The 27,855-nt window shown below is 44.1% G+C and overlaps 2 protein-coding genes across 2 annotated transcripts; both read left to right on the top strand.

Annotated features, from left to right (window-relative positions):
• The first annotated feature begins 1,694 nt into the window (after positions 1–1,694).
• LOC115165497 (myeloid cell surface antigen CD33-like) lies at positions 1,695–11,133 on the top strand. The gene is made up of 5 exons (XM_029718665.1): positions 1,695–1,872; positions 6,981–7,142; positions 7,396–7,716; positions 9,873–9,953; positions 10,105–11,133. Exons 1-4 carry the CDS (start codon positions 1,695–1,697, stop codon positions 9,941–9,943), a joined length of 732 nt encoding a protein of 243 aa, XP_029574525.1. The 3' UTR covers positions 9,944–9,953; positions 10,105–11,133.
• A 7,107-nt stretch (positions 11,134–18,240) lies between these two features.
• Positions 18,241–20,042, top strand: LOC115164924 (interferon-inducible GTPase 5-like). The gene is made up of 2 exons (XM_029717851.1): positions 18,241–18,398; positions 18,829–20,042. The coding sequence occupies exon 2, from the start codon at positions 18,831–18,833 to the stop codon at positions 19,977–19,979; it is 1,149 nt and encodes a 382-aa protein (XP_029573711.1). The 5' UTR covers positions 18,241–18,398; positions 18,829–18,830; the 3' UTR covers positions 19,980–20,042.
• The last annotated feature ends 7,813 nt before the right edge of the window (positions 20,043–27,855 follow it).

Below are 27,855 nucleotides of genomic sequence, written 5' to 3'. Positions count from 1 at the left end.
CAGAAGTCGAGGCTCATTCACATGTGTATTCACAAGTCCACAGGGAGCAGTTTGCCACAGCAACCCCCCCCCCCCCAACCCAACACATCACATGTCTGTTCTGTAACAATGGTCCCAAATTGGAGCTGTGTCTTCTTCCTGAGCCACAGGAAGAAGATTGGTTTCCTAAAGGAAAAGGGCATCTGCTTTGTTTGCTTGTCAAGGGGGCACATGTTAAGAGACAGCAATATGTGTCTCACATGCAGTGTATGTAATCAAACTCACCCAAGTGTGCTTCATATTGAGCAGAGAGACTGAGGAACAGCAGCACAGTCATTAGAAGCACCAGTGAGCAGTGCACTGATTTCTCTGAACACATGTGTGCATACTGGGGCCATGGACAAAGAATGTGATCTTGCTATTGTACCAGTACAGGTCAAACACAGTAAAGACAACAAGGTTATCCAGACGGATTCCTTCCTAGACCCAGAAAGCACAGCCACATTCTGCACAGAGAGACTGATGGTACAGCTTGGCGTCACAGGAAGAGGAGACAAAATGGTGTTAAAGACCATGAATCAAGTGAAAGGAAAGTCAATGCACACTCATGTTATCAGAGGATTGGAAGATTCCGAGTTAGTGAAAGACAACTTCCTCGAGTTACCTGAAGTCTACACTCAGAACAATATGTCAGTGGAAGACAAAAGGTTTATGAGTATAATTAATGATTCTGTAAAGTTACAGGAGGGCCATCACAGTCTGAGGTTACCTTTCAGGAAGGATGACGTCACCTTACCTGACCAGAGCCTCCTAAACCTGAAAGAGAAATGAACACTTCCATGACGAATAGAAAGGTTTCCTCTCTGATGTCATTGGCGAGGGGTAGGCTGAGAGATTGCCAGAAGAGCAGCTAGAGCGTACAGATGGTAAAGTATGGTATATTCCACACCATGGGTTATATCACCCAAAAAGGGGACAATGAGTTGTTTTGACTGTGTACATACAAGGGCACCCCAGTGAACTCAGAGATTCTTTAAGGCCCAGTCTTGTAGGTGTGCTCACACGATTCCGCCAGGAGCCTGTAGCAATGACATATGACGTGCAAGCAATGTTTCACCAGGTAAAGGAATCACAATGATGTTGATTTCCTGAGGTTCCTATGGTGGTGTGTAGGTGACACTAAACTCTCACCTGTTGAGTATCACATTTGTTTGGAGCTGCCTCGTCACCGAGCTGTGCAAGCTATGCACTAAAGAAGACTGCAGATGAATGTTGTCATCTGGAAGTTGTTGACACAATCAGATATAATTTGTATGTTGACGACTGCCTGAAGTTTCCAGTGAAGACGAGGCAGTGCAACTTGCCAAAGAGATCACAGCTTGTCATAAAGGAGGATTCCATCTCTCCATGTGGGTGAGCAATAGCCGAACTGTACTATCCTCCAACTCAGAAGCTGATAAAGAGATTAAATAGTTGAATTTGGACAAAGACAAACTCCCCATTGAAAGAGCATTGGGAGTGCAGTGTTGTGTGGCGACAGACACATTTACCTTTCATGTTACCGTCAAAGACCAACACCACATATGTAGAGGAATTCTACCCACTCACTCAAGCTCAACTGCACCATTTCTCAGATTCCAGTGAGTAAGGTTATGGAACAGTAAACTATGTGAGACCTGATGAATCAAAGGGGTGATGTTCATGTATCTCTTGTCATGGGGAAGGCCAGAGTAGCACCTCTGAAGCAGATGACCATCCCTCACATGGAGCTGGCTGCTGCAGTACTGAGTGTGAAGGTAGACAAGATGCTGTGCACAGAGCTACAGCTGAAGCTGGATGACTTGGTGTTCTGGACAGACAGTCATTCAGTGCTCAAGTACATAGCCAATGAGCGTACAAGTTTCCAAACATTTGTGGCCAATATGCAATGTTCCAATGTTGTTCGATGAGAACACTGACATTTTGCCAAGGCAGAGACGAGTGGCTGACACCGAGAGGCGCCTGGAAACCAGTGTAAGCCCTCACCCCAAATCACATTTTAATGTTAAATTCGAAACATGTCCTACCCGCTGGACTCTTTCAAAGAACAGACATGTACATAAGACAGTGTTGGAAGGAAGTCCAGTACATGGCAGACTTATTTTGGAAGAGATGCAAGAAAGACAAAACTCTTGCAGGAAAGACAAAAGTGAGAAAGTGAAACGCAGCTTCAGTGAAGTACATGTGGTCCTGGTGGTAGACCCCACGGATGCTTAGAAAGGTTTTTGAGACCATGCCTTACTCTAAGGGGTTACCCCTAGAGTCGATGTCTGCGGCCCCGCGGTTTGGCCTATAAAAAAACGATCATGACCCCTCTACGGAAAGATGAGCCTCTCACAAACATGTACGTCGGTTGTTTTGTTCTTTGATGCCCACAGGCCTCACAAGACTCGTCTGAAGGTCCACCGGAAAAAATGAATGGCTGTACATGTGGAGAACACAGTATACAGTATACAGTATAAACTCAGCAAAAAAAGAAACGCCCCTTTTTCAGGACCCTGTCTTTCAAAGATAACTCTTAAAAATCCAAATAACTTCACAGATCTTCATTGTAAAGTGTTTAAACACAGTTTTCCATGCTTGGTCAATGACCCACAAACAATTAATGAACATGCACCTGTGGATCGTTCGTTAAGACACTAACAGCTTACATACGGTAGGCAATTAAGGTCACAGTTATGAAAACTTAGGACACTAAAGAGGCCTTTCTACTGACTCTGAAAAACACCAAAAGAAAGATGCCCTGGGTCCCTGTTCATCTGCGTGAACGTGCCTTATGCATGCTGCAAGGAGGCATGAGGACTGCAGATGTGGCCAGGGCAATAAATTGCAATGTCCAAACTGTGAGACGCCTAAGAAAGCGCTACAGGGAGACAGGACGGACAGCTGATTGTCCTCGCAGTGGCAGACCACGTGTAACAACACCTGCACAGGATCGGTACATCTGAACAACACACCTGCGGGACAGGTACAGGATAGCAACAACAACTGCCTGAGTTACACCAGGAACGCACAATCCCTCCATCAGTGATCAGAATAGGCTGAGAGAGGCTGGACTGAGGGCTTGTAGGCCTGTTGTAAGGCAGGTCCTCACCAGACATCACTGGCAACAACGTCGCCTATGGGCACAAACCCACCGTCGCTGGACCAGACAGGACTGGCAAAAAGTGCTGTTCACTGATTAGTCGCGGTTTTGTCTCACCAGGGGTGATGGTCGGATTTGCGTTTATTGTCGAAGGAATGAGCGTTACACCGAGGCCTGTACTCTGGAGCAGGATCGATTTGGAGGTGGAGGGTACGTCACGGTCTGGGGCGGTGTGTCACAGCATCATCGGACTGAGCTTGTTGTCATTGCAGGCAATCTCAACACTGTCCGTTACAGAGAAGACATCCTCCTCCCTCATGTGAAACCCTTCCTGCAGCCTCATCCTGACATGACCCTCCAGCATGAGGGAGGAGGATGCCACCAGCCATACTGCTCATTCTGTGCGTGATTTCCTTCAAGATAGGAATGTCAGTGTTCTTCCATGGCCAGCGAAGAGCCCGGATCTCAATCCCATTGAGCACATCTGGGACCTGTTGGATCGGAGGGTGAGGGCTAGGGCCATTCCCCCCAGAAATGTCCGGGAACTTGCAGGTGCCTTGGTGGAAGAGTGGGGTAACATCTCACAGCAAGAACTGGCAAATCTGGTGCAGTCCATGAGGAGGAGATGCACTGTAGTACTTAATGCAGCTAGTGGCCACACCAGATACTGACTGTTACTTTTGATTTTGCCAAATCTTTTTATGCTGAGTTTACTACTGTACTGTTGGAGCTAGGAACATTGACATGATAGGCGCATACAGACAGCTTGGCTACATTGTAACCGCGAAGCGGTTCCTTTTCAGGTGCAGGTGCCTTTTCATTTAAACACCAGTGGTGGAGCTATTGCTTTCTAAAAGCCAATTTATGCTTGATCTGAAAATGGGGTCGGCTTCATATGGAGAGTGTGGCGCAATTGCGGAACCCCTGAAGCATGCAGAGGCTAAATCGAGCTCCATACCACATTGCTGTGTGCCTCCCACATTTTGTAACAATGCAGAGGGCGCCACATAGCTACGCATTGACATGATTGGCTGACGGTAGGTGTGGTGCGAGGTTCTGTATAAACACAAACTCACTTCCTTGACAACTTCCTTCACAACAGCTCTGTGCTGCTCCACAAAGAGCAAGAAGTATAAACGCCCTGACTTCTGCAGAGGCCATATCACTGTAAATGCTGCACGGCCAATGCAGACTCTGACCATGAAGCGCCTTTAAAAGACAATTTATGCTTTATCTGGAAATGTGGTCGGAGGCGCCATATGGATGGTGTGATGCAATTGTGGAGCCCCCGGAGGCATGCAGAGGCCAAATGTAGTTCCATACCGCATAGCCATGCACCGCCACAATCTTGTAACAATGCATAGGGCTCCAAATAGCTCCGCATTGACATGATTGGTGGACGATAGGTGGGGGCGGGAGGGGCAGAATGTCCAGTGTAAACACAAACTCACTTCCTTGACCACTTACTTCACAACAGCTCTGCAAGAAGTATGCAGTGCATTCGGAAAGAATTCAGACCCCTTGACTTTTTACACATTTTGTTACGTTACAGCCTTATTCTAATATGGATTAAATAGTTTTTTCCCCATCAATCTACAGACAATAGACCATAATGACAAAGCAAAAACAGGTTTTTAGAAAAGTTTGAAGATGTATTAAACATAAAAATCTGAAATATCACATTTACATAAGTATTCAGACCATTTCCTCAATACTTTGTTGAAGCTCCTTTGGCAGCAATTACAGCCTCAAGTCTTCTTGGGTATGATGCTACAAGCTTGGCACACCTAATTTGGGGAGTTTCTCCCACTCTTCTCTGCAGATCCTCTCAAGCTCTGTCAGGTTGGATGGGGAGCGTCGCTGCACAGCTGTTATCAGGTCTCTCCAGAGATTTTCGAATGGGTTAAAATCCGGCCTCTGGCTGGACCACTCAAGGACATTTAGAGACTTGTCCTGAAGCCACTCCTGTGTTGGCTTGGCTGTGTGCTTAAGGTCATTGTCCTGTTGGAAGGTGAACCTTCACCCCAGTCTGAGGTCCTGAGCGCTCAGGAGCAGATGTTCATCAAGAATCTCTGTACTTTGTTCCATTCATTTTTCCCTCGATCATGACTAGTTTCCCAGTCCATGCCACTGAAAAACATCCCCACAGCATGATGCTGCCACCACCATGCTTCACCATAGGGATAGTGCCAGGTTTTCTCCAGACGTGACGCTTGACATTCAGGCAAAAGAGTTAAATCTTGGTTTCATCAGACCAGATAATCTTGTTTCTCATGTTGTTAGAGTCCTTTAGGTGCCTTTTGCCAAACTCCAAGGGAGCTGTCATGTGCCTGCCTTTTACTGAGGCACACGTCTGGCCACTCTACCATAAAGATCTGATTGGTGGAGTGCTGCAGAGATGGTTGTCCCTCTGGAAGGTTCTCCCATTTCCACAGAGGAACTCTGGAGCTCTGTCACAGTGACCATCGGGTTCTTGATCACCTCCCTGACCAAGGCCCTTCTCCCCCGATTTGACAGGGCGACCAGCTCTAGGAAGAGTCTCAGTGGGTCCAAACTTCTTTCATTTTCTTCTTCCATTTTTCTTCCAGTTCACAGTCAACAGGAAGAGAGAGCACAGAGAGAGAGGTAATGTGCTGATTCAGTCTTATTCTTTGCATGGCAAAAATAAATACATATTTTTTAAAGTGCTTGGAAAAAATTGGCAACTCTGGACATAACTTGGAATGATTTAACAGAACTAGTAACTCCTTAGTTCTTGGTAGAAACAATTGTTACTTTGATTGTTACAATGACTCCCCATGTGACTTATGTAAAAAGTATGTAATTACTCCATTACCATGTAGTTTCTAAATAAATTCCAGACAACTAGGGTAAAATAAAGCTTTCCTAGGAATTTGATATCTACTCTCCATGCATTCAATTACAGTTGAAAAAAGGTGCTAAGAAGGTTGTAACAATCATAAACGTGTCATGGAAACTTAATGTCAGATGTTAGGAATGCCAATGTTTTCTCATTACACAGCTGGCAATGGGATGAATTGTTATGGTCATAGTAAAGAACGAGAAGGCCCGCACACTGTTGAAGATCCCAATTCACGCTTAATTGAAAACGTTTCGATCCGAAACGGATCATCATCAGGTGAAAACTGAGCGCTCAATTCAAAAAACATACACATTTCATCTCACATGATCATTACGCACGACGCATGGTGGCGTGGAAACAACTCAATTTTGTGCACAATCAATCATAATTAATCACAGAGGTATATATGGTCATATGTATACTCTTTCTGTGCTCCAGACCTGTGGACACAGACAAGAAGACCATAGAAAGAGGTGAAAGAGGATACACTCTGGTGTTGTGGTTGATTAATCGAGGCAGTGGAGGCAGGATGTGGGTCCTCATCTGGGCAGCTCTACTCTTCTCTCTGAGAGAGAGAGCAACATGTCGAAGTAGGGTCCCTTTTATCATTAAAGTATTGTCAATATTGAAATCATTACTATTTGTATACATGTGGTAGTTGTAGTGGTAAGGCAATTAAAACCCACTTTAATCTAAATTGAATCTGTATCATCAAAAATGTTACGGACAACTGAAGTAGTATCCAGGTGCTTCCTATATTACTCATGACTATTCATTTCCCTCCATCAGGACAGGCCCCTCCAGCAGCAGCTCCATCAGCTGCAAACACAAACAGCATCATCTTCAGTCCAGAAGAAATAACAGCACAGACTGGCCTATGTGCTGTTATTTCATGTACTTTCAATCACCTTGATAGTGTCAAGCCGAACGCAGCAGTATGGTACAAATACCCTGCAAATGGCAAACGTGAAAAGGATAATCATATCATTTTCCAATCCAAAAATCCCTCTGAAGCTCAGGAGGGTTCTAAACATAGAGTGTCTCTACTGGAGACAGACCTGACAAAGGGGAACTGTAGCGTGATCATCAACGACATCAAAGAGAATGATGCTGGACAGTATCAATTCAGAATGATAGGAGGACCATTTACAGACCCACAGAAAATCACAGTAACAGGTACAGCATGACTATGTACACTGTGACAGGTACAGTTAAATGTGTACACTGACTGTAACATACAGGTACATACCTCCAATTCACAAATGCAAAGATCCCCTCCCCAAGTCTCCCTTTCCAAAGTCTGCTTTTTTATAAATAATGGGGGAATTTTTGGTGCATTATTTGGAGCAGATTAACATCGGTCTGATTATGTTTCTCTGATGTCTGGTACATACAAATTCACTTCTGGGTTTGTATTTTCTGTGTTCAGCTCTGACCCAGGAGCCCTCCATGTTGACTCCTACTCTGACAGAGGGAAAATCAGCCACTCTGACCTGCACCGCCCCAGGGATCTGCTCTGGAACCCCTCCTCACATCACATGGACATGGAGAGGGACAGGAGACAACATGACTGAGCTCCGAGAAAACACAACCATACAGAAGAGAGAGGCTCTGACCAGCGTCACAACAACCCACTTCTCAACTTTGACCTTTACCCCCTCAGCTAAGTATCACGGTACCAAGGTCACGTGTCTGGTGACCTTCAACGGCAGCGTCACCACCAAGAAGACACTGAAATTGAATGTGACAAGTAAGTACTGTACATTATCTGACCTTGTGCTTCAGCAGAAATTAAGTGGGCAGAGTGAGAGAGAAGCTGCAAGTCACCCTAAAAGAATAATAAGAAAAGTATGGATGTAAAAATATAAGTTAAGATACTTTGTTAGAGAGCCAACGCTTTCCAGTCCCACCCAATATGAATACAACAAATAGGATGTAGAGTCGTGGCCAAAAGTTTGGAGATTGACACAAATATTAATTTCCACAAAGTTTGCTGCTTCAGTGTCTTTAGATATTTTTGTCAGATGTTACTATGGAATACTGAAGTATAATTACAAGCATTTCATAAGTGTCAAAGGCTTTTATTGACAATTACATGAAGTTGTTGCAGAGTCAATATTTGCAGTGTTGAACCTTCTTTTTCAAGACCTCTGCAATCTGCCCTGGCATGCTGTCAATTAATTTCTGGGCCACATCCTGACTGATGGCAGCCCATTCTTGCATAATCAATGCTTGGAGTTTGTCAGAATTTGTGGGTTTTTGTTTGTCCACCCGCCTCTTGAGGATTGACCACAAGTTCTCAATGGGATTAAGGTCTGGGGAGTTTCCTGGCCATGGACCCAAAATATCGATGTTTTGTTCCCCGAGCCACTTATCACTTTTGCCATATGGCAAGGTGCTCCATCATACTGGAAAAGGCATTGTTCGTCACCAAACTGTTCCTGGATGGTTGGGAGAAGTTGCTCTCGGAGGATGTGTTGGTATCATTCTTTATACATGGCTGTGTTCTTAGGCAAAATTGTGAGTGAGCCCACTCCCTTGGCTGAGAAGCAACCCCACACATGAATGGTCTCAGGATGCTTTACTGTTGGCATGACACAGGACTGATGGTAGCGCTCACCTTGTCTTCTCCGGACAAGCTTTTTCCGGATGCTCCAAACAATCGGAAAGGGGATTCATCAGAGAAAATGACTTTACCCCAGTCCTCAGCAGTCCAATCCCTGTACCTTTTACAGAATATCAGTCTGTCCCTGATGTTTTTCCTGGAGAGAAGTGGCTTCTTTGCTGCCCTTCTTGACACCAGGCCATCCTCCAAAAGTTTTCGCCTCACTGTGCGTACAGATGCACTCACAAATGCCTGCTGCCATTCCTGAGCAAGCTCTCTACTAGTGGTGCCCCGATCCCACAGCTGAATCAACTTTAGGAGATGGTCCTGGCGCTTGCTGGACTTTCTTGGGTGCCTTGAAGTTTTCTTCACAACAATTGAACCGCTCTCCTTGAGGTTCTTGATGATCCGATAAATGGTTGATTTAGGTGCAATCTTACTGGCAGCAATATCCTTGCCTGTGATGCCCTTTTTGTGCAAAGCAATGATGATGGCACGTGTTTCCTTGCAGGTAACCATGGCTGACAGAGGAAGAACAATGATATCAAGCACCAGCCTCCTTTTGAAGCTTCCAGTCTGTTATTCAAACTCAATCAGCATGACAGAGTGATCTCCAGCCTTGTCCTTGTCAACACTCACATGTCAGCTGGTCCTTTTGTGGCAGGGCTGAAATGCAGTGGACATTTTGGGGGGGATTCAGTTCATTTGCATGGCAAAGAGGGACTTTGCAATTAATTGCAATTCATCTTATCACTCTTCATAACATTCTGGAGTATATGCAAATTGCCATCATACAAACTGAGGCAGCAGACTTTGTGGAAATTAATATTTGTGTCATTCTCAAAGGTTTTGGCCATGACTGTACATGCTTTGATTGAGAAAATATGCTTTTTTCTTCAGAGGATTCTTAGTATTCTGAGCCACTTCTAAAATCATACATGGGTTATTCTCTTTATAGAGGAAGTACCTAAAGAAATCTTGGCTATGCTGTCGGACCCACCACTGATTGCTGCATTTGCGATTGGTTCAGCCTTCTCAGCCACCATCAGTTGTATCTTCCTGTGTTTGACAGGAAAATATAAAAAGTACATGCATTCTGTTACTGTCCTACAGATACTATTCACTGAGTATGTTGTTTTAAAAATCAATTGCAAATTGTCTTACATATCTATATTTCCTATCAAGAACATCAGATTAATTGTCAAAAGTGCCAATGCCTTTCACCATATTGTAATGGAAGTGCTTGCTAACCCCTCCAAAATACAGTTATTGAGTAATTTCAATTGGAATATTTTCCTTAGACGCAAAGAGAGGACCCAAAGGACTTAGACTCCAAAAGCCCTTTCACGAACCTGGAGATGGTGGCATGTGAAGACCAACAGGTGCAGTATCTGTTTTTTTCTTTATTCAGCTTTACCAACATTCAGTTAGTATTGACATGCCAACAGGAGTTTACAAGACAACATGAACAGGTCTGGGACAACCAAGCTAACAAAAAACTCCTAACACAGTGATTTATGTAATGTACTCCAGTGATTGGCGAACAGACATATCTGCAGGTGGAGCTGAGGGAGGGAACTAAAACGGACAGCTCCAGACCAGTGGAGCTGCGGGACACTCTGCCCCAGGGGAAGAACCAAAAGAGGTGGACTACGCCAGTATCAACTACTCCCTACTGAAGAAGAAGACTCCTGAGGAGGCAGAGAAGAAGACCACTACCACAGAGTCAGACTACGTCGAAATCAAACGAGAGAAGAAGAACGAGGGGGGAAAAGATGGTGGAGAGGGGAGTGGTGTGATGGAAGAGGTGGAAGGGGAGAAAGGGGAGGAGATGATAGGGAAGGACGTGGAGAAAGAGAATGGTACGCCAGTACGAGAGACAGATGAAGATACAGCGCTTTACTCCAATGTCAAGGCTATTATTGGTGGAGAGTGACACAGCAATTTTGTCTAGAAATGTGGGAGATAGCACACAGTACTATGGCTTCTACTATACAGCACTGCTGTGTTTTCTCATATTCCAGACTGAATGTTTTATGATGATACAGAGACTTTGTTTAACTGAAACTACTGTAGGTAATAGTTTTGGTACTTCTTTATTTTTCAGCCCTTTTCTGCCCTGTGTGAAACAAGTATTTGTGGGAGGGCTATAAATATTTAAGGAAGTTAATATGTTACTTTTGCAATGATTCTGTTTTGTGTCACCATGGGGAAGGACTGACAAAGACATGGTTTGGAGAAGTAGAGGTCAAACCATGTTTTTGCATTTTGATTTAACCCTAAACCTATATATTGAGGCACTACCTTACTTTTGATGGTTGTGTGTATTTATAAATGTATGACAAAAAGGAAGGAACCCGCACACTGCTCTTGATAGTATCACTGATCTTTAATAAGCTTATGTGAGTTTTTTAAACTAGCACCCTTATGTAGACCTAGCTCCACCCACATCTGTTCCATGCATTGAATGGGGTTGGAGGCGAAGGAAAAACAAATCAGTGCTACCAAATATAACAATATGCATTTCATAAATATTCGAATAAAGTGTGTACATAAAACGTATTAAACACGTCTGTAAAACCACAATGAGACCATCACCCACCGAGCAAGTTTTCATAAATCATTGGGTACAGTGTAAGAAAAACGTCAGAGTAATCTGAAATAGGGGCATAATTCATTTTCAAATTCACAACATAACATACATAGGCATTTCATCATTAAGTCCTTTAGGAAATAATGTCTGGAGGGTGAAAATCCAAAAACATTCTCTTTTGCTCAGAGTATTATTAATATCACCTCCCCTGTCTAATATCTTAACTTTCTCTATGCCACAAAATATAAAGGTAGAAATGTCATGTTTTAGGTCATTAAAATGTACTGCGACTGTATAATCCCTGTCGTTTCTCCTAATTGAATGTGCATGTTCACTGATTCTCTGTTTGAGAGAACGATAGCACCCCTATGTAGACCTAGCCCAAGACTCTATAGACTTCATAAACAAGATCTCACCAATTTTTTATTTATTTATTTATTTCACCTATATTTAACCAGGTAGGCCAGTTGAGAACAAGTTGTCATTTACAACTGAGACTTGGCCAAGATAAAGCAAAACAGTGTGACACAAACAACAACACAGAGTTACACATGGAATAAACAAAAATACAGTCAATAAAACAATAGAAAAAGTCTATATACAGTGTATGCAAATGATGTGAGGAGGTAAGGCAATAAATAGGCCATAGTAGCGAAGTAATTACAATTTAGCAAATTAACACTGGAGTGATAGATGTGCAGATGATGATGTGCAAGTAGAAATACTGGTGTGCAAAAGAGCAAAAAAGTGAATAAAAACAATATGGGGATGAGGTAGGTAGATTGGATGGGCTATTTACAGATGGGTGGTGTACAGCTACAGCGATCTGTAAGCTGCTCAGATAGCTGATGCTTAAAGTTAGTGAGGGTGATATAAGTCTCCAACTCCAGCGATTTTTGCAATTCGTTCCGGTCATTGGCAGCAGAGAACTGGAAGGAAAGGTGGCCAAGGGAGGTGTGGGCTTTGGGGACGGCGACGAATATGTAGCGAGGGCCATCCGACGAGAGCATACTGGTCGCAGTGGTAGGTGGTGTATGGGGCTTTGGTGACAAAACAGATGGCACTGTGATAGACTGCATTCAGTTTGCTGAGTAGAGTGTTCGAGGCTATTTTGTAAATGACATCGCCGAAGTCGAGGATCGGTAGGATAGTCAGTTTTACAAGGGTATGTTTGGCAGCATGAGTGAAGGAGGCTTTGTTGCGAAATAGGAAGCCAATTCTAGATTTCATTTTGGATTGGAGATGTTTAATATGAGTTTGTAAGGAGAGTTTACAGTCTAGCCAGACAACTAGGTATTTGTAGTTGTCCATTTATTCTAAGTCAGAACCGTCCAGAGTAATTGATGCTAGTCGGGCAGGCGGGTGCTGGCAATGATCGGTTGAAAAGCATGCATTTAGTTTTACTAGCGTTTAAGAGCAGTCGGAGGGCACAGAAGGAGTGTTGTATGGCATTGAAGCTCGTTTGGAGGTTTGTTAGCACTGTGTCCAAAGAAGGGCCAGATGTATACAGAATGATGTTGTCTGTGTAGAAGTGGATCAGGGAATCACCCGCAGCAAGAGCGACATCGTTGATATATACAGAGAAAGAGTCGGCCCAATAATTGAACCATGTGGTACCCCCATAGAGACTGCCAGAGGTCCGGACAACAGGCCCTCCGATTTGACACACTGAACTTTATCTGAGAAGTAGTTGGTGAATCAGGCGAGGCAGTCATTTGAGAAACCAAGGCTGTTGAGTCTGCTGATAAGAATGCGGTGATTGACAGAGTCAAAAGCCTTGGCCAGGTCGATGAACATGGCTGCGCAGTACTGTCTTTTATCGATGGCGGTTATGATATCGTTTAGTACCTTGAGCGTGGCTGAGGTGCACCCATGACCAGCTCGGAAACCATATTGCACAGGGGAGAAGGTGCGGTGGGATTCGAAATGGTCAGTGATCTGTTTGTTAACTTGGCTTTCGAAGAATTTAGAAAGGCAGGGTAGGATGGATATAGGTCTATAACAGTTTGGGTCTAGAGTGTCAGCCTCTTTGAAGAGGGGGATGACCGCGGCAGCTTTCCAATCTTTAGGGATCTCGGACGATATGAAAGAGAGGTTGAACAGACTGGTAATAAGGGTTGCAACATTGGCGGCTGATAATTTTAGAAAGAGACAGTCCAGATTGTCTAGCCCAGCTGATTTGTACAGTTCCAGCTTTTGCAGCTCTTTCAGAACATCTGCTATCTGGATTTGGGTGAAGGAGAAGCTGGGGAGGCTTGGGCAAGTAGCTGCGGGGGGTGCGGAGCTGTTGGCCGGGGTTGGGGTAGCCAGGAGGAAAGCATGGCCAGCCGTAGAGAAATGCTTATTGAAATTTTCGATTATCGTGGATTTACCAGTGGTGACAATGTTTCCTATCCTCAGTGCAGTGGGCAGCTGGGAGGAGGTGCTCTTATTCTCCATGGACTTTACAGTGTCCCAGAAATGTTTGGAGTTAGTTGCAAATGGATGCAAATTTCTGTTTGAAAAAGCTAGCCTTTGCTTTCCTAACTGACTGTGTGTACTGGCTCCTGACTTCCCTGAACAGTTGCATATCGCGGGGACTATTCAATGCTAGTGCAGTCGGCCACAGGATGTTTTTGTGCTGGTCAGTTTTTTATTTATTCTTAGTTTAAATTTTTTGAAAGGGGCATGCTTATTTAAGATGGTGAGGAAATTACTTTTAAAGAACGACCAGGCATCCTCTACTGACGGGATGAGGTCAATATCCTTCCAGGATACCCGGGCCAGGTCGATTAGAAAGGCCTGCTCGCAGAAGTGTTTTAGGGAGTGTTTGACAGTGATGAGGGGTGGTTGTTTGACCGCGGACCCATAGCGGGTGCAGGCAATGAGGCAGTGATCGTTGAGATCCTGATTGAAAACAGCAGAGGTGTATTTGGAGGTTAAGTTGGTCAGGATAATATCTATGAGGGTGCCCATTCACATATGGTTTCCAGTACACAGCTGGGAGCTGAGGGAGAGATTCATTGTTTTAATTAGAAGTTCGAACTGTTTGGGCATAGACCTGGAAAGTATGACAGAACTTTGCAGGCTATCTCTGCAGTAGATTGCAAATCCTCCCCCTTTGGCAGTTCTATCTTGACGGAAAATGTTGTAGTTGGGGATGGAAATCTCAGAATTTTTTGGTGGCCTTCTTAAGCCAGGATTCAGACACAGCAAAGACATCAGGATTGGCGGAGTGTGCTAAAGCAGTGAGTAAAACAAATTTAGGGAGGAGGCTTCTAATGTTAACATGCATGAAAGCAAGGCTTTTACGGTTACAGAAGTCAACAAATGAGAGCGCCTATTGACACGTAGGGCCTGGGTTAACCTTGTCACGAGAATTCACTTGAAGAACAGAGGAGGAGTAGGATGAGGGTACGATTAACAGATTTCAAACTGGTCGTCTAGTGCGTTGGGGACAGAGAATAAAAGGAGCAGATTTCTGGGCATGGTAGGATAGATTCAGGGCATAATGTACAGACAGGGGTATGGTAGGGTGCGGCTACAGTGGAGGTAAACCTAGGCATTGAGTGACAATAAGAGAGGTTGCATCTCTGGAAGCACTAGTTATGCTGGGTGAGGTCACCGCATGTGTGGGAGGTGGAACAAAAGAGGTATCTGAGGCCTGTTGAGTGGCACTAGGGGCTCCGCAGTGAACTAAAACAATGATAACAACAGTATACAAGGCATATTGACATTAGAGAGAGACAAAGCGAGGCATAAAGCAATCACAGGTGTTGATTGGGAGAGCTAGATAAGACAACAACAGGTAAGACAACAACAGCTAATCAGCTAAGACAACAACAACAGGTAAAATGGCAATGAATGGGCAGAGAGGGTTAGTTAACTACACACAGGGCCTGAGTTCGAGGCTGGGGACGAAAGATAAACAAAATGGAGAACAGTCTGGGGCTGGCAGCTCTAGCTCACTATTTGAGAGACAGAGATACTAACTAATACCCAACAACAAACATTATTCTAGAACTAGCTGAATATGTTTTGTATAACTATTTCAGGTTTGATGATGAATACTATCTCCAAACGAATGGAACATCGATGGGCTCCACATTCGCTCCGAGCTATGCTAACCTTTATGTGGGTATTTTTGACGACCGTTTTGTTAATAATGAAAACAAAAATAAATTTTTGAATAAAGTCTTGAAGTGCTACCGATATATTGATGACATTTTTTTGCATATGGGGAGGAACGGGAAAAGAGCTGTCAGACTTTATGGCATTACTCAATGACATTGACCCCAATCTCAAATCCACTATTGAATGTGACACTAAACGTGTTCATTACCTCGATATATGGATTGAGAAATCAAATGGAAACATGTTTACAACACTATATAGAAAAGAAACGGACAGAAATATTATATTACAGGAGGACAGCTTCCACCCTGAGCCATTAAAAAGAGGACTTCCAAGAAGCCAGTTTTTCAGACTGCGCTGTATATGCCACTCCACAGAGGACTATCTAGAAAAAGCAGCGGAGATGCGCAATAGGTTTCTAAGAAGAGTCTATTCTACACAATGTGTGGATGAAGCTCTTAATTTGGCATTGGGGAAAACACGAGATGAACTGCTACAAAAAAAACGCTAGAGCTAAAGAACACTCTGTAATGTTCACAACTACATATACTTTGAAGATGCAGTCAAGAAACACTAGCATGTTTAATCCACATACTCAGGTTTACCTGCTGAATTTGAGAATCCACCATTTATTGTGTATAAGAGAGGTCGGAATCTACGCGATAAATTGGTCCATGCCAACTGCAAGCCACAAGAAAATCAGCCAGGCTCTTTTACGCCCTTTACCAAATGGTAGCTATAAATGCAGAGGTTGCGCACAGTGCAATAATATGATGAAGTGTGAATATTTCTGCCACCCACATACAGGAAAACGGTTCCAAATAAATTACATTATTACGCGCTCCACCACCCATGTTATCTACATTATTAAATGTCCATGTGGGCTGTGCTATGTAGGTAAAACCTCTCGTTCTCTCAAATAGAGAATCAGTGAACATAAAAGTTCAACTAGGAGAAACAGGGATTATACAGTCGCAGTACATTTTAATGACCTAAAACATGACATTTCTACCTTTATATTTGTGGCATAGAGAAAGTCAAGATATCAGACAGGGGAGGTGAGATAAATAATACTCTGAGCAAAAGAGAATGTTTTTGGATTTTCACCCTCCAGACATTACTTCCTAAAGGTCTTAATTATGAAATGCCTATGTATGTTATGTTGTAAATTTGAAAATGAATTATGCCCTTATTTCAGATTACTCTGATGATTTTCTTACACTGTACCCAATGATTTATGAAAACTTGCTCGGTAGGTGATGGTCTCATTGTGGTTTTACAGACGTGTTTAATACATTTTATGTATACACTTTATTGAAATATTTATGAAATGCATATTGTTATATTTGGTAGCACTGATTTGTTTTTCCTTCGCCTGCAACCCCATTCGAGGGATGGAACGGATGTGGGTGGAGCTAGGTCTACATAAGGGTGCTAGTTTAAAAAACTCACAAAAGCTCTGACGGAGGCTGTGAGGCTGATGCGTAAAGCTTATTAAAGATCAGTGATACTATCAAGAGCAGTGTGCGGGTTCCTTCTTTTTTCTCATCTTATCCAACTGTTACCACGCACCTGCAAAAAAGATAGCTCAGATGTGTCAGTGCCATTTAAATTACTGTTTATAAATGTATAAAATTGTTTGTTTTTAAAAAATATGTTTTAACTCTCTTGTAGCATGATGTAGGCTTACTACAGTACCCATAATGCTCTGTATCAATATACGGTCTTATCTTGGTAACGACAATCCTAAAACTAACACTATGGTGTCCCGTCTACATATTGACACATCAGAGGAGGCTGGTGGGAGGAGCTATAGGAGGACGGGCTCATTGTAATGACTGGAAAGGAAGGGATGGAATGGTATCAAACATATGGAAACCAGGTGTATGACTCTGTTCCATTAATTCCATTCCAGCCATTACAAAGATCATGTCCTCCTATAGTTCCTCAGCCTCCTCTGTAACACATGGCGTCAGAAGTTGGATGTCTATTTTTCCATCTCCACAAATTGTATTCGACAGTGATTATACAGATAGTGTGACTGTAGAGAACAGTAGAGGTTTTCTATAGAACTAATCCAGTTCATTCAACATGATGTATCTGTTCAAGATCATATCCTTTAAACAACCACTAGATAGAGACATTCCATTTGACATGATAACTGCAAAGCTACAGTACTTACAAGCCCACTTCTAAACCCATTCTCAGTTCAAGCTTTTTTTATCATAATATTCATTTATCAGAAAAGGAAACTGATTTAAGGTGATCTCAACCATCTGCTAGTGTAAGTGAAGACAGAACAACAGGCTCTGATTGGAAGGCAGATGTTGAAAATGAACCCTGAAGTCCTCAGATGTCGGCAGAGGTTTCTTGCATGGTTTCCTCTGAACACAAAACACAAAGAGGTGTGTGTGTGAGTTACAGTGGCAAGAAATGGACACTACAAGTCTCTTTCACACTGGAAATCTGGTTGTGTTGTGTGGCTGTTTCTTTAGTACTGAAGGAAGTTGTTGTGTATCATAGAACTGCTATTTTCATGGATATCGAGGCATGAGGCCCTGGTTGGAAACTCACCTCTGACTAAGTATCGATAGAGTAAATGAGAGCATTATCTTGAAAGTGAAACATAAAAAATGTAACTGAGTTACACCCTACTTCTTCGTTTTAATACCAAACTGTGAAACGTGTTGAAGAGGAGAAACTAGCCTGTTACAATCAAGGAATTCTTAAAGAGCTACAGAACAAACCCACGCACAAACACCTGTGTTATTCCTCAAGTTTGGATGAAAAGAAAATGAAGATAAGAAACATGTCCCTTTGCTGTTAACTGCTCATTTACAGATGACATCACCTGCCATTTGTCAGTGTGAGCATCATGGACTTTGTCATGTGTGTTGTGTGTACAGAATGTGCTCACACTCATTCTGGATTAAGGGTGGGATTACAGGATTACAATGTTCCACTCACAGTACAGAGCCTGTAAATAGATCTAGCAGACAGTCAGCACACTTCACTTGTATTGAGGATATATCTGCTATTGATCATTGGATAATGATGTATTTCCCTTTTAAGGTCTGCCCTTTTAAGGTCTGCCCTTAGGTTTTTTTCATCCAGGTCAAAGGTAAGGCATAGGCAGTAGCATACATTTGTACTGTAGACCAGACAGTTAGTTGGAGCTAAGATCGTGTGTTTGTTAACACAACACTTACCACTTATTCAATCCTGTCATTAGACCAATTTGTTACATTTGTATTCTGCTAAATACATTTAATCTGATGAAATGTGTTAAAATACTGTGTTGTTGTGTTGATTAAGCAGTAAAGGATTGTGATTCCAGGTCCTCGAGGGCTGCACTGTATGTTAGCGTTTGTTCTTGCCTTCTATTCAGAGACTAATAAATACCTCAGTATTAAACTGAGTAGACATAACAGCCAATCACTTATCAATTGAATTGATCCATTACGTGCCCAAGAAATATAATCCTCCACTATTAAGATGTGTGTGTGTGTTCCTGTGTGTTGTTCTATGCTAATGACCATCCTCTCTCACAGCCATGGCGGCGGATGTTGTATCTCACAGCCTAAACCTCCTGGAGACTCTCAAAGAGTCCATCGAGAACAACAAGCTGTCAGATGTTAAGGATGCTGTGGAGGACCTCCTGATCAGCCGGATCAACCTGGCCGTGGCAGGAGAGCGGGGGCCCGAGAAGTCTGCATTCATCAATGCCCTCCGCGGCCTGGGGCCTGAGGATGAAGGAGCCGCCCTGTCCCCCTGCCCCACTCCCCCAGAGGAGATGGCCATCTATCCCAACCCCAAGCACCCTGACTTCAGGCTCTGGGACTTGCCGCCCACCCCCGCAGCCTCACCCTTTGACCCAGAAGGGTACATGGAACGGGTGAAGTTCCTGCGGTACAACGTGGTGGTCATGGCATTCACACAGAGTCTCCAGGCCAACAGCGTGGCAGTGTTCCTGGAAGCCCGCTCTGTGCAGAGGGACACTGTGTACTTCGCCCTGCTGGCCTCAGAGAAGGACACAGAAAAGGGTCTGGAGGAGAGGCGGAATGCCAGCCTGGAGTTGATGAAGGCCCAGGGGGTGGCCCTGCCTAAGGTGTTCCTAGTGAGGCCCTCCTGTCTGGAGAAACTTGACTTCCCAGGACTCCTGGAGGAGATGGAGAGGGACCTCCCAGAGATCCGGGCCCACGCCCTCCTCCTGGCTCTGCCCACTCTCTTCCCAGTCCTGGTCACTCAGAAGAGGGACGCCTTCAAGGCCCTGGTCTGGGCGGCCGCGTCACTATCTGGAGGGGTGTCGGCCATCCCTGTGCCCCTGGTGGCCTCCATGGTGGACGCCAGAGTGGGTGTGAGGATCCTCACCAAGGCCAGGGCCTCGCTTTGTCTGGACGACGAGTCTGTGGGGCGGTTGGCATGGCAACGCCACGTGGACCCAGCACGACTCAAAGCCCTGCGGACGTGTAACCTGTCGGTTGAAGTCACTCAGGGGGAAGTAAAGCTTCGGCTGGCAGCGGCAGAGAAGGAGTTGACCACAAACACGACCCGGCTGGTGGAGATGGCCATGCCCAGGCACGCCCGCTCAGCCGGTCGTTCCTTCACTACCATGCTGCAGGCTCTCAATGGGGCCATCGATGAGATGGGGGTTGACGCAGAGAAGATACTGGCTGCTGCTGGTATAGGAGAGGGGAAATGAAGGAGGTCAAGAGGAGGGCTAAAAATACCTGGGTCATATTCATTAGGTAGTGCAACCAGACGAGCTAAACCACTTCCATGCTCGCTTCGAGGCAAATAAAACTGAAACATGAATGAGAGCACCAGCTGTTCTGGACGACTGTGTGCTCACACTCTCCGCAGCTGATGTGAGTAAGAACTTTAAACAGGTCAACATTCACAAGGCCGCAGGCTCAAGATGGATTACCAGGACATATACTGCGAGCATGTGCTGACCAACTGGCAAGTGTCTGCACTGACATTTTCAACCTCTCCCTGTCCGAGTCTATAATACCAACATGTTTTAAGCAGACCACCATAGTCCATGTGCCCAAGAACACTAAGGTAACCTGCCTAAATGACTACCGATCCGGCTACGTCTGTAGCCATGAAGTGTTTTGAAAGGCTGGTCATGGTTCACATCAACACCATTATCCCAGAAAACCTAGACCCACTCCAATTTGCATATCGCCCTAACAAATCCACAGATGATGCAATCTCTATTGCACTCCACACTGCCCTTTCCCACCTGGACAAAAGGAACAACTATGTGAAAATGCTATTCATTGACTACAGCTCAGCATTCAACACCATAGTGCCCTCAAAACTCATCAATAAGTTAAGGACCCTGGGACTAAACACCTCCCTCTGCAACTGGATCCTGGACATCTTGACAGGCCGCCCCCAGGTGATAAGGGTAGGTAACAACACATCCGCCACGTTGATCCTCAACAAAGGGGCCCCTCAGGGGTGCGTGCTCAGCCCCCTCCTGTACTCCCTGTTCACTCACGACTGCACGGCCAGGTACGACTCCAACACCATCATGAAGTTTGCCAATGACACAACAGTGGTAGGCCTGATCACCGACAATGACGAGACAGCCTATAGGGAGGAGGTCAGAGACCTGGCCATGTGATGCCAGGACAACAACATCTCCCTCAACGTGATCAAGACAAAGGAAATGATTGTGGACTACAGGAAAAGGAGGACAGAGCACGCCCCCATTCTCATCGACGGGGCTGTAGTGGAGCAGGTTGAGAGCGTCAAGTTCCTTGGTGTCCACATCACCAACAAACTAACATGGTCCAAGCACACCAAGACAGTCGCGAAGAGGGCACAAGAAAACATACTCCCCCTCAGGAGACTGAAAAGATTTAGCATGGGTCCTCAGATCCTCAAAAGGTTCTACAGCTGCACCATCGAGAGCATCCTGACTGGTTGCATCACTGCCTGGTATGGCAAATGCTCAGCCTCCAACTGCAAGGCACTACAGAGTGTAGTGCGTGTGTGGCCAAGCTTCCTGCCATCCAGGACCTCTATACCAGGCGGTGTCAGAGGATGGCCCTAAAAATTGTCAAAGACTCCAGCCACCCTAGTCATAGACTGTTCTCTCTGCTACCGCAAGCGATACCGGAGCGCAAAGTCTAGGTCCAAAAGGCTTCTAAACAGCTTCTACCCCCAAGCCATAAGACTCCTGAACATCTAATCAAATGGCTACCCAGACTAATTGTATTGCTCCCCCCCCCCTTTACGCCGCTGCTACCCTCTGTTATTATTTATGAATAGTCACTTTAAAAACTCTACCTACATGTACATATTACCTCAATTACATAGACTGTATATAGTCTTGCTATTGTTATTCTACTGCTGCTCTTGAAATCAGCCCTTCCCTTAACGGGAAAACTACTTGTTACATTTATTTCTTATTCATATTTTTTTTAACAGCATTGTTGGTTAGGGGCTTGTAAATAAGCATTTCACTGTAAGGTCTACAGCTGTTGGATTCGGCGCATGTGATTAATAAAATGTCATTTGATTTGATATGATTCACACAGTCTCCTCTAAACAGTTGATGTTGAGATGTGTCTCTTACTTGAATTCTGTGAAGTATTTATTTGGGCTGCAATTTTTGAGGCTGTAACTCTAATGAACTTAACCTCTGCAGCAGAGGTAACTCTGGGTCTTCCTTTCCTGTGGCGGTCCTCATGACAGACAGTTTCATCATAGAGCTTGATGGTTTTTTGCGACTGCACTTGAAGAACTTTCAAAGTTCTTAAAATGTTCAATATTTACTGACCATCATGTCTTAAAGTAATGACGGACTGTTGTTTCTCTTCACTTATTTGAGCTGTTCTTGCCATAATATGGACTTGGTATTTTACCAAACAGGGCTATCTTCTGTATACCACCCCTACCTTGTCACAACACAACTGATTGGCTCAAACGCATTAAGAAGGAAAGAAATTTCACAAATTAACAGGGCACACCTGTTAATTGAAATGCATTCCAATTGACTACCTCATGAAGCTGGTTGAGAAATGACAAGAGTGTGCAACGCTGATATCATATAGCTGACAGGTGTCATTTTTTTAAGCCCTTAACCATGTTTGTGAGTTGTATATACATATTTTAACCTTTATTTAACCAGGCAAGTCAGTTAAGAACAAATTCTTATTTACAATGATGGCCCACCTGGGAACTGCCTTGTTCAGGGGAAGAACGACAGATTTTTACCTTGTCAGCTCGGGGATTCGATCCAGCAACCTTTTGGTTACTGGCCCAACGCTCTAAACGCTAGGCTACCTGCTGCCCCAAAACATAACTCTGTTGTTTCAAAGTAGATTTGTAGAAGAGTACCAAGAAACACTCTGTGTGATCCTGATTTAGCCCACTGCAGCAAAATCCAAGTCCTTGTTTTAGTAACTTTTCTTCCATTTGGTGCCTAATGAATGTGACCCTGTTCTTTTCATATCACTTTTGCTCAGTTTGTATTCATGCTCAGTTATTACATTTGTTGTGAGTGCATTTATGGCCTTTTTTCATGTTTTGTCATCCACAATCAATAGCAATGAAGAATGAAGCAATGAAGAACAATGAAGAACCATTCGGCCTATTTTTATTTTCATTATATATTAACCTGCCTAAAGGTTTCTGGCAAGGAACACAATCATGTTTGCCTTTTCTAGTTTAATAGACTGCAGAGATGGGTAACAATATTGCCTACTATAGGCCTACTGAAAACACGTTCAGACGTGTAGATGCAAAGGTATTTGAGGGCGATGTTGGCAAAGAGCGGAAATCGACCGTCATTCCCTCTCCACCATGCCAGTGGGTAATCATTTACATTTACATTTATGTCATTTAGCAGACGCTCTTATCCAGAGCGACTTACAAATTGGTGCATTCACCTTATGATATCCAGTGGAACAACCACTTTACAATAGTACATCTATATCTTCTTTTGGGGGGGGGGGGGGGGTTAGAAGGATTACTTAATCCTATCCCAGGTATTCCTTAAAGAGGTGGGGTTTCAGGTGTCTCTGGAAGGTGGTGATTGACTCCGCTGTCCTGGCGTCGTGAGGGAGCTTGTTCCACCATTGGGGTGCCAGAGCAGCGAACAGTTTTGACTGGGCTGAGCGGGAACTGTGCTTCCGCAGAGGTAGGGAGGCGAGAAGGCCAGAGGTGGATGAACGCAGTGCCCTTCTTTGGGTGTTGGGACTGATCAGAGCCTGAAGGTACGGAGGTGCCGTTCCCCTCACAGCTCCGTAGGCAAGCACCATGGTCTTGTAGCAGATGCGAGCTTCAACTGGAAGCCAGTGGAGTGTGCGGAGGAGCGGGGAGACGTGAGAGAACTTGGGAAGGTTGAACACCATACGGGCTGCGGCGTTCTGGATGAGTTGTAGGGGTTTAATGGCACAGGCAGGGAGCCCCGCCAAAAGCGAGTTGCAGTAATCCAGACGGGAGATGACAAGTGCCTGGATTAGGACCTGCGCCGCTTCCTGTGTAAGGCAGGGTCGTACCCTGCGAATGTTGTAGAGCATGAACCTACAGGATCGGGTCACCACCTTGATGTTAGCGGAGAACGACAGGGTGTTGTCCAGGGTCATGCCAAGGCTCTTAGCACTCTGGGAGGAGGACACAATGGAGTTGTCAACCGTGATGGCGAGATCATGGAACGGGCAGTCCTTCCCCGGGAGGAAGAGCAGCTCCGTCTTGCCAACGTTCAGCTTGAGGTGGTGATCCGTCATCCACACTGATATGTCTGCCAGACATGCAGAGATGCGATTCGCCACCTGGTTAACAGAAGGGGGAAAGGAGAAGATTAATTGTGTGTCGTCTGCGTAGCAAGGATAGCAGAGACCATGTGAGGAAATGACAGAGCCAAGTGAATCATCTCCAATTACACTGGGCAGTGTTCTTGGGAGAGCTAAGCAAACAGTCAAACTCAGTGCACAACAGCAGGCCAGCGCAGACCTCACATCCTACCTACTATTTAGAATATTTATAGTAGGTGGGATGTGAGCTCTGCGCTGGTCCGCTGTTGTGCACTGAGTATGACTACTATTTATAGTAGGAAGGATTTGAGTTCTGCACTTGCCCGTTGTTGAGCACTGAGTATGACTGTTTGCTTAGCTCTCCCAAGAGCACTGCCCAGTGATGTCTTCTATGTTGAACATGCAAACTCGATCTATGTTCTAATTGTCCAAAATCACCATTGAAAGGGTCTCGTATCACCCTGCAGGCCTACAACGTTTGATTACAAATCACAATTCAAAGTTATCAGTACCACATATCACCATATGATTGGTTTATATGTATTTATTTGCACACAAGAAAATACATTGGTAAGATGATTTCCACATTGTAGTCTAATGATTAGACTTTAATCGGTGGTTCGTGCATGAAACAGGCTGCATTACAGACCGTTAACTGATGCGCTCCCCCTGCCCCTGGTAAAAAATATACAAAACAATCATATATCAACGTTTGGACAGGTCGATGGGACAATGTGTCATTCCAGACATCGCCCAACCCTAGTTCATATACACCCCCAGGCCCATGAAGAATATTGTAGCTATATTCGCACGGGACTAATATTACTAGAGAACGTTGATTATGTATTTTTTTCCCCCGAATGTCGGTTTTTCCAGAGGACGATGGGGACTGAATTCATTTTTTTCCAAACTTCCCCCTGTAATTAAATATATATATATATATATATATATATATATATATATATATATATATATATATATATATATATATATACACATTGACAGTTATGACGGACACCTGGAGGTTTTTTTTCTAGGAGTGAAGATATTTCAACAAGTCCTGGCGACAGGCAACACTGATAACTCGAGCTTGGTTCCCAAGTATCTAAACCATACAAAGTCATCTTTGGTATAGTGTCGCCATAATATTTGAAATAAGGAAGTGTGATCATAATCATCAAGATAATTTAGCGATCGGCAGTAGAAAGCCCAATACGGACAGGATACATTTTACTGAGGGAGCTCAGGTATGGTGTCATCATCTAAAATAACCCTAATTTATAAAACAGTTCTTATTTTATTAATGGTGGTTGGATCCATCTATGTGAAGCTAGCCACAATGAGGATTAGCTACAATAGTGGACTTTGCGGTTAGCCTTAAAAATAAAAGTGTCATTGACAGTGATGCAAATGAATACAAATAGTAGAATTATGCCATTATTGAATAGAGGTTGGAATGTTGTTATATAAAATCAACAAATTACAATAGGTTAATTTGATAAAAATCTGTTGAAATCACACTGGATGTATTAGACTTTAGAATTGCATTGGGGGCATAGTTATTTCACTGTACAGACTTAACTATGGATTGTGGATCATTTGTTAGATTTTTTTATTTCACCTTTATTTAACCAGGTAGGCTGGTTGAGAACAAGTTCTCATTTGCAACTGTGACCTGGCCAAGATAAAGCAACGCAGTTCGACACAACACAGAGTTACACATGGAATATCAAATTTTATTTGTCACATACACATGGTTAGCAGATGTTAATGCGAGTGTAGCGAAATGCTTGTGCTTCTAGTTCCAACCATAATATACAACAGTAATATCTAACAAGTAATCTAACCTAACAATTTCACAACAACCACCTTATACACACACAAGTGTAAAGGAATGAATAAGAATGTACATAAAAATATATGAATGAGTGATGGCCGAACGGCATAGGCAAGATGCAGTAGATGGTATCGAGTACAGTATATACATATGAGATGAGTAATGTAGGGTATGTAAACATTATATAAAGTGGCATTGTTTAAAGTGGCTAGTGATACATTGTCACAGGCCGGCTCATAGCCTGTGGCAAAAAAATGAGGGGACATGAACAGGTATAGGCCAATCAAAAGGTTGTTTATTGTAAACCAAAAACTATTAACTTTAAACAAAGAAAAAGGAATGAGGTGTGGAAATGTCATAATGTAGGGTGTAGGTAAGGTGCACGGATGCATGAATCTGTGTGTGTGAACATGACTGATTGGAAACTAAGTAAACCTACAAAGGAACAAACAAAACAGGATCATACCTGGAGGAGCAGAGAGAGAGAGAGAGTGGTTAGTGAAGCAGTTTAAATACCCTGAGCCCAGGTGGCTTCAATCACGCCAGCTCCAATCACTAACGACCCTCCTCTGCCTGCAGGAGGAACCGCCCCTGCACTGCAGAGGGGCCGTGACACCCCCCTCCTTAAAATGAGGGTCCCACCCTCAACCCAAATTACGACCCAACACATTTAAAACAATTCAAAATTCCCCCCCCCCAAAAAAAACAGATACCAGTCCCGGCTCCTAGCAGTAGCCCCGTGTCCCCTAGCTGACTGTCCCCCCTCAAACTCAGCAGCCCTGGTACCTGGGGAGCAATTTAAGAGAAAAGAGGCGCAGACAGCCCGCAGAGGTCAGCAGAGAGAAAATACAAACTAGGTTAAAGAAGCACGGGACAGAGCATCAGCAATGATATTATCCTTACCACTAATGTGTCTAATATCGAGGTTGAATGGTTGTAAGAACAAAGCCCAACGCATTAGGCACTGGTTGGGATTTTGCAGGGACTTCAGAAAAATAAGTGGGTTGTGGTCAGTGAACACAGTTAAAGGGGTTAAACCAGAACCAACATAGACTTCGAAGTGCTGTAAAGACCAAATGAGACCTAAAGCCTCCTTTTCAATTACAGAATAGTTTTGCTGATACTTATTAAATTTCCAGGAAAAGAAACTGACTGGACACTCAACATTGTCATCATTTTCCTGGAGAAGCACAGCCCCAGCAACGATTTGACTGGCGTCTACCTGCAATTTGAAAGGTTTCCCAAAATTTGGTGTTGCCAACACGGGTGCCAAACACAAAAGAGCCTTAACTGCATCAAATGCCTCTTGACACTGGGTGGACCAGATAAATTCAGCCTTGGCCTTCAGATTGGTCAGTGGGGACACTACTACCGAAAAGTTTACAGAAAGCACGGTAGTACCCCGCCATTCCCAGGAAGCGCATCAGTTCTTTCTTTGTGGAGGGCTGTGGGAACTGCTTCACAGCCTGAACCTTGGCTTCCACGGGACAGACAACACCCTGACCAACAACCTTGCCTAGGTATGTGACTGTAGCTTTGGCAAACTCACACTTTGCCAAATTGATAGTCAACCTTGTCCACACCATTCTTTCAAACAGGGCTTGCACTCTACAGACATGCTCCTCCCAAGAGTCTGAGTAGACGACCACGTCGTCCAAATACACGGCACACCCTTCCAGACCTGAGACCACCCGATTCATCAGCCTCTGGAAGGTGGCTGGAGCATTCCCCAACCTGAAAGGCATCACTGTATAAGAGAACAAACCAGATGGAGTTATAAAGGCAGCAATCTCACAAGCTCTTTTGGTAAGGGGTACTTGCCAATATCCCTTTAAAATATCAAATTTGCTAACATACTTTGCTGACCCAACTTGATCAATACAGTCCTCCATCCTAGGAAGAGGGTAAAGGTCTGCTTTAGTAACATTGTTAACTTTTCTATAATCAGTGCAAAGTCTGAAAGTGGA

This window comes from Salmo trutta, chromosome 3 (assembly GCF_901001165.1).
Source record: "Salmo trutta chromosome 3, fSalTru1.1, whole genome shotgun sequence".
NCBI classification, from domain to species: Eukaryota; Metazoa; Chordata; class Actinopteri; order Salmoniformes; family Salmonidae; genus Salmo; species Salmo trutta.
This window is presented reverse-complemented; position numbering and strand designations above follow the sequence as displayed.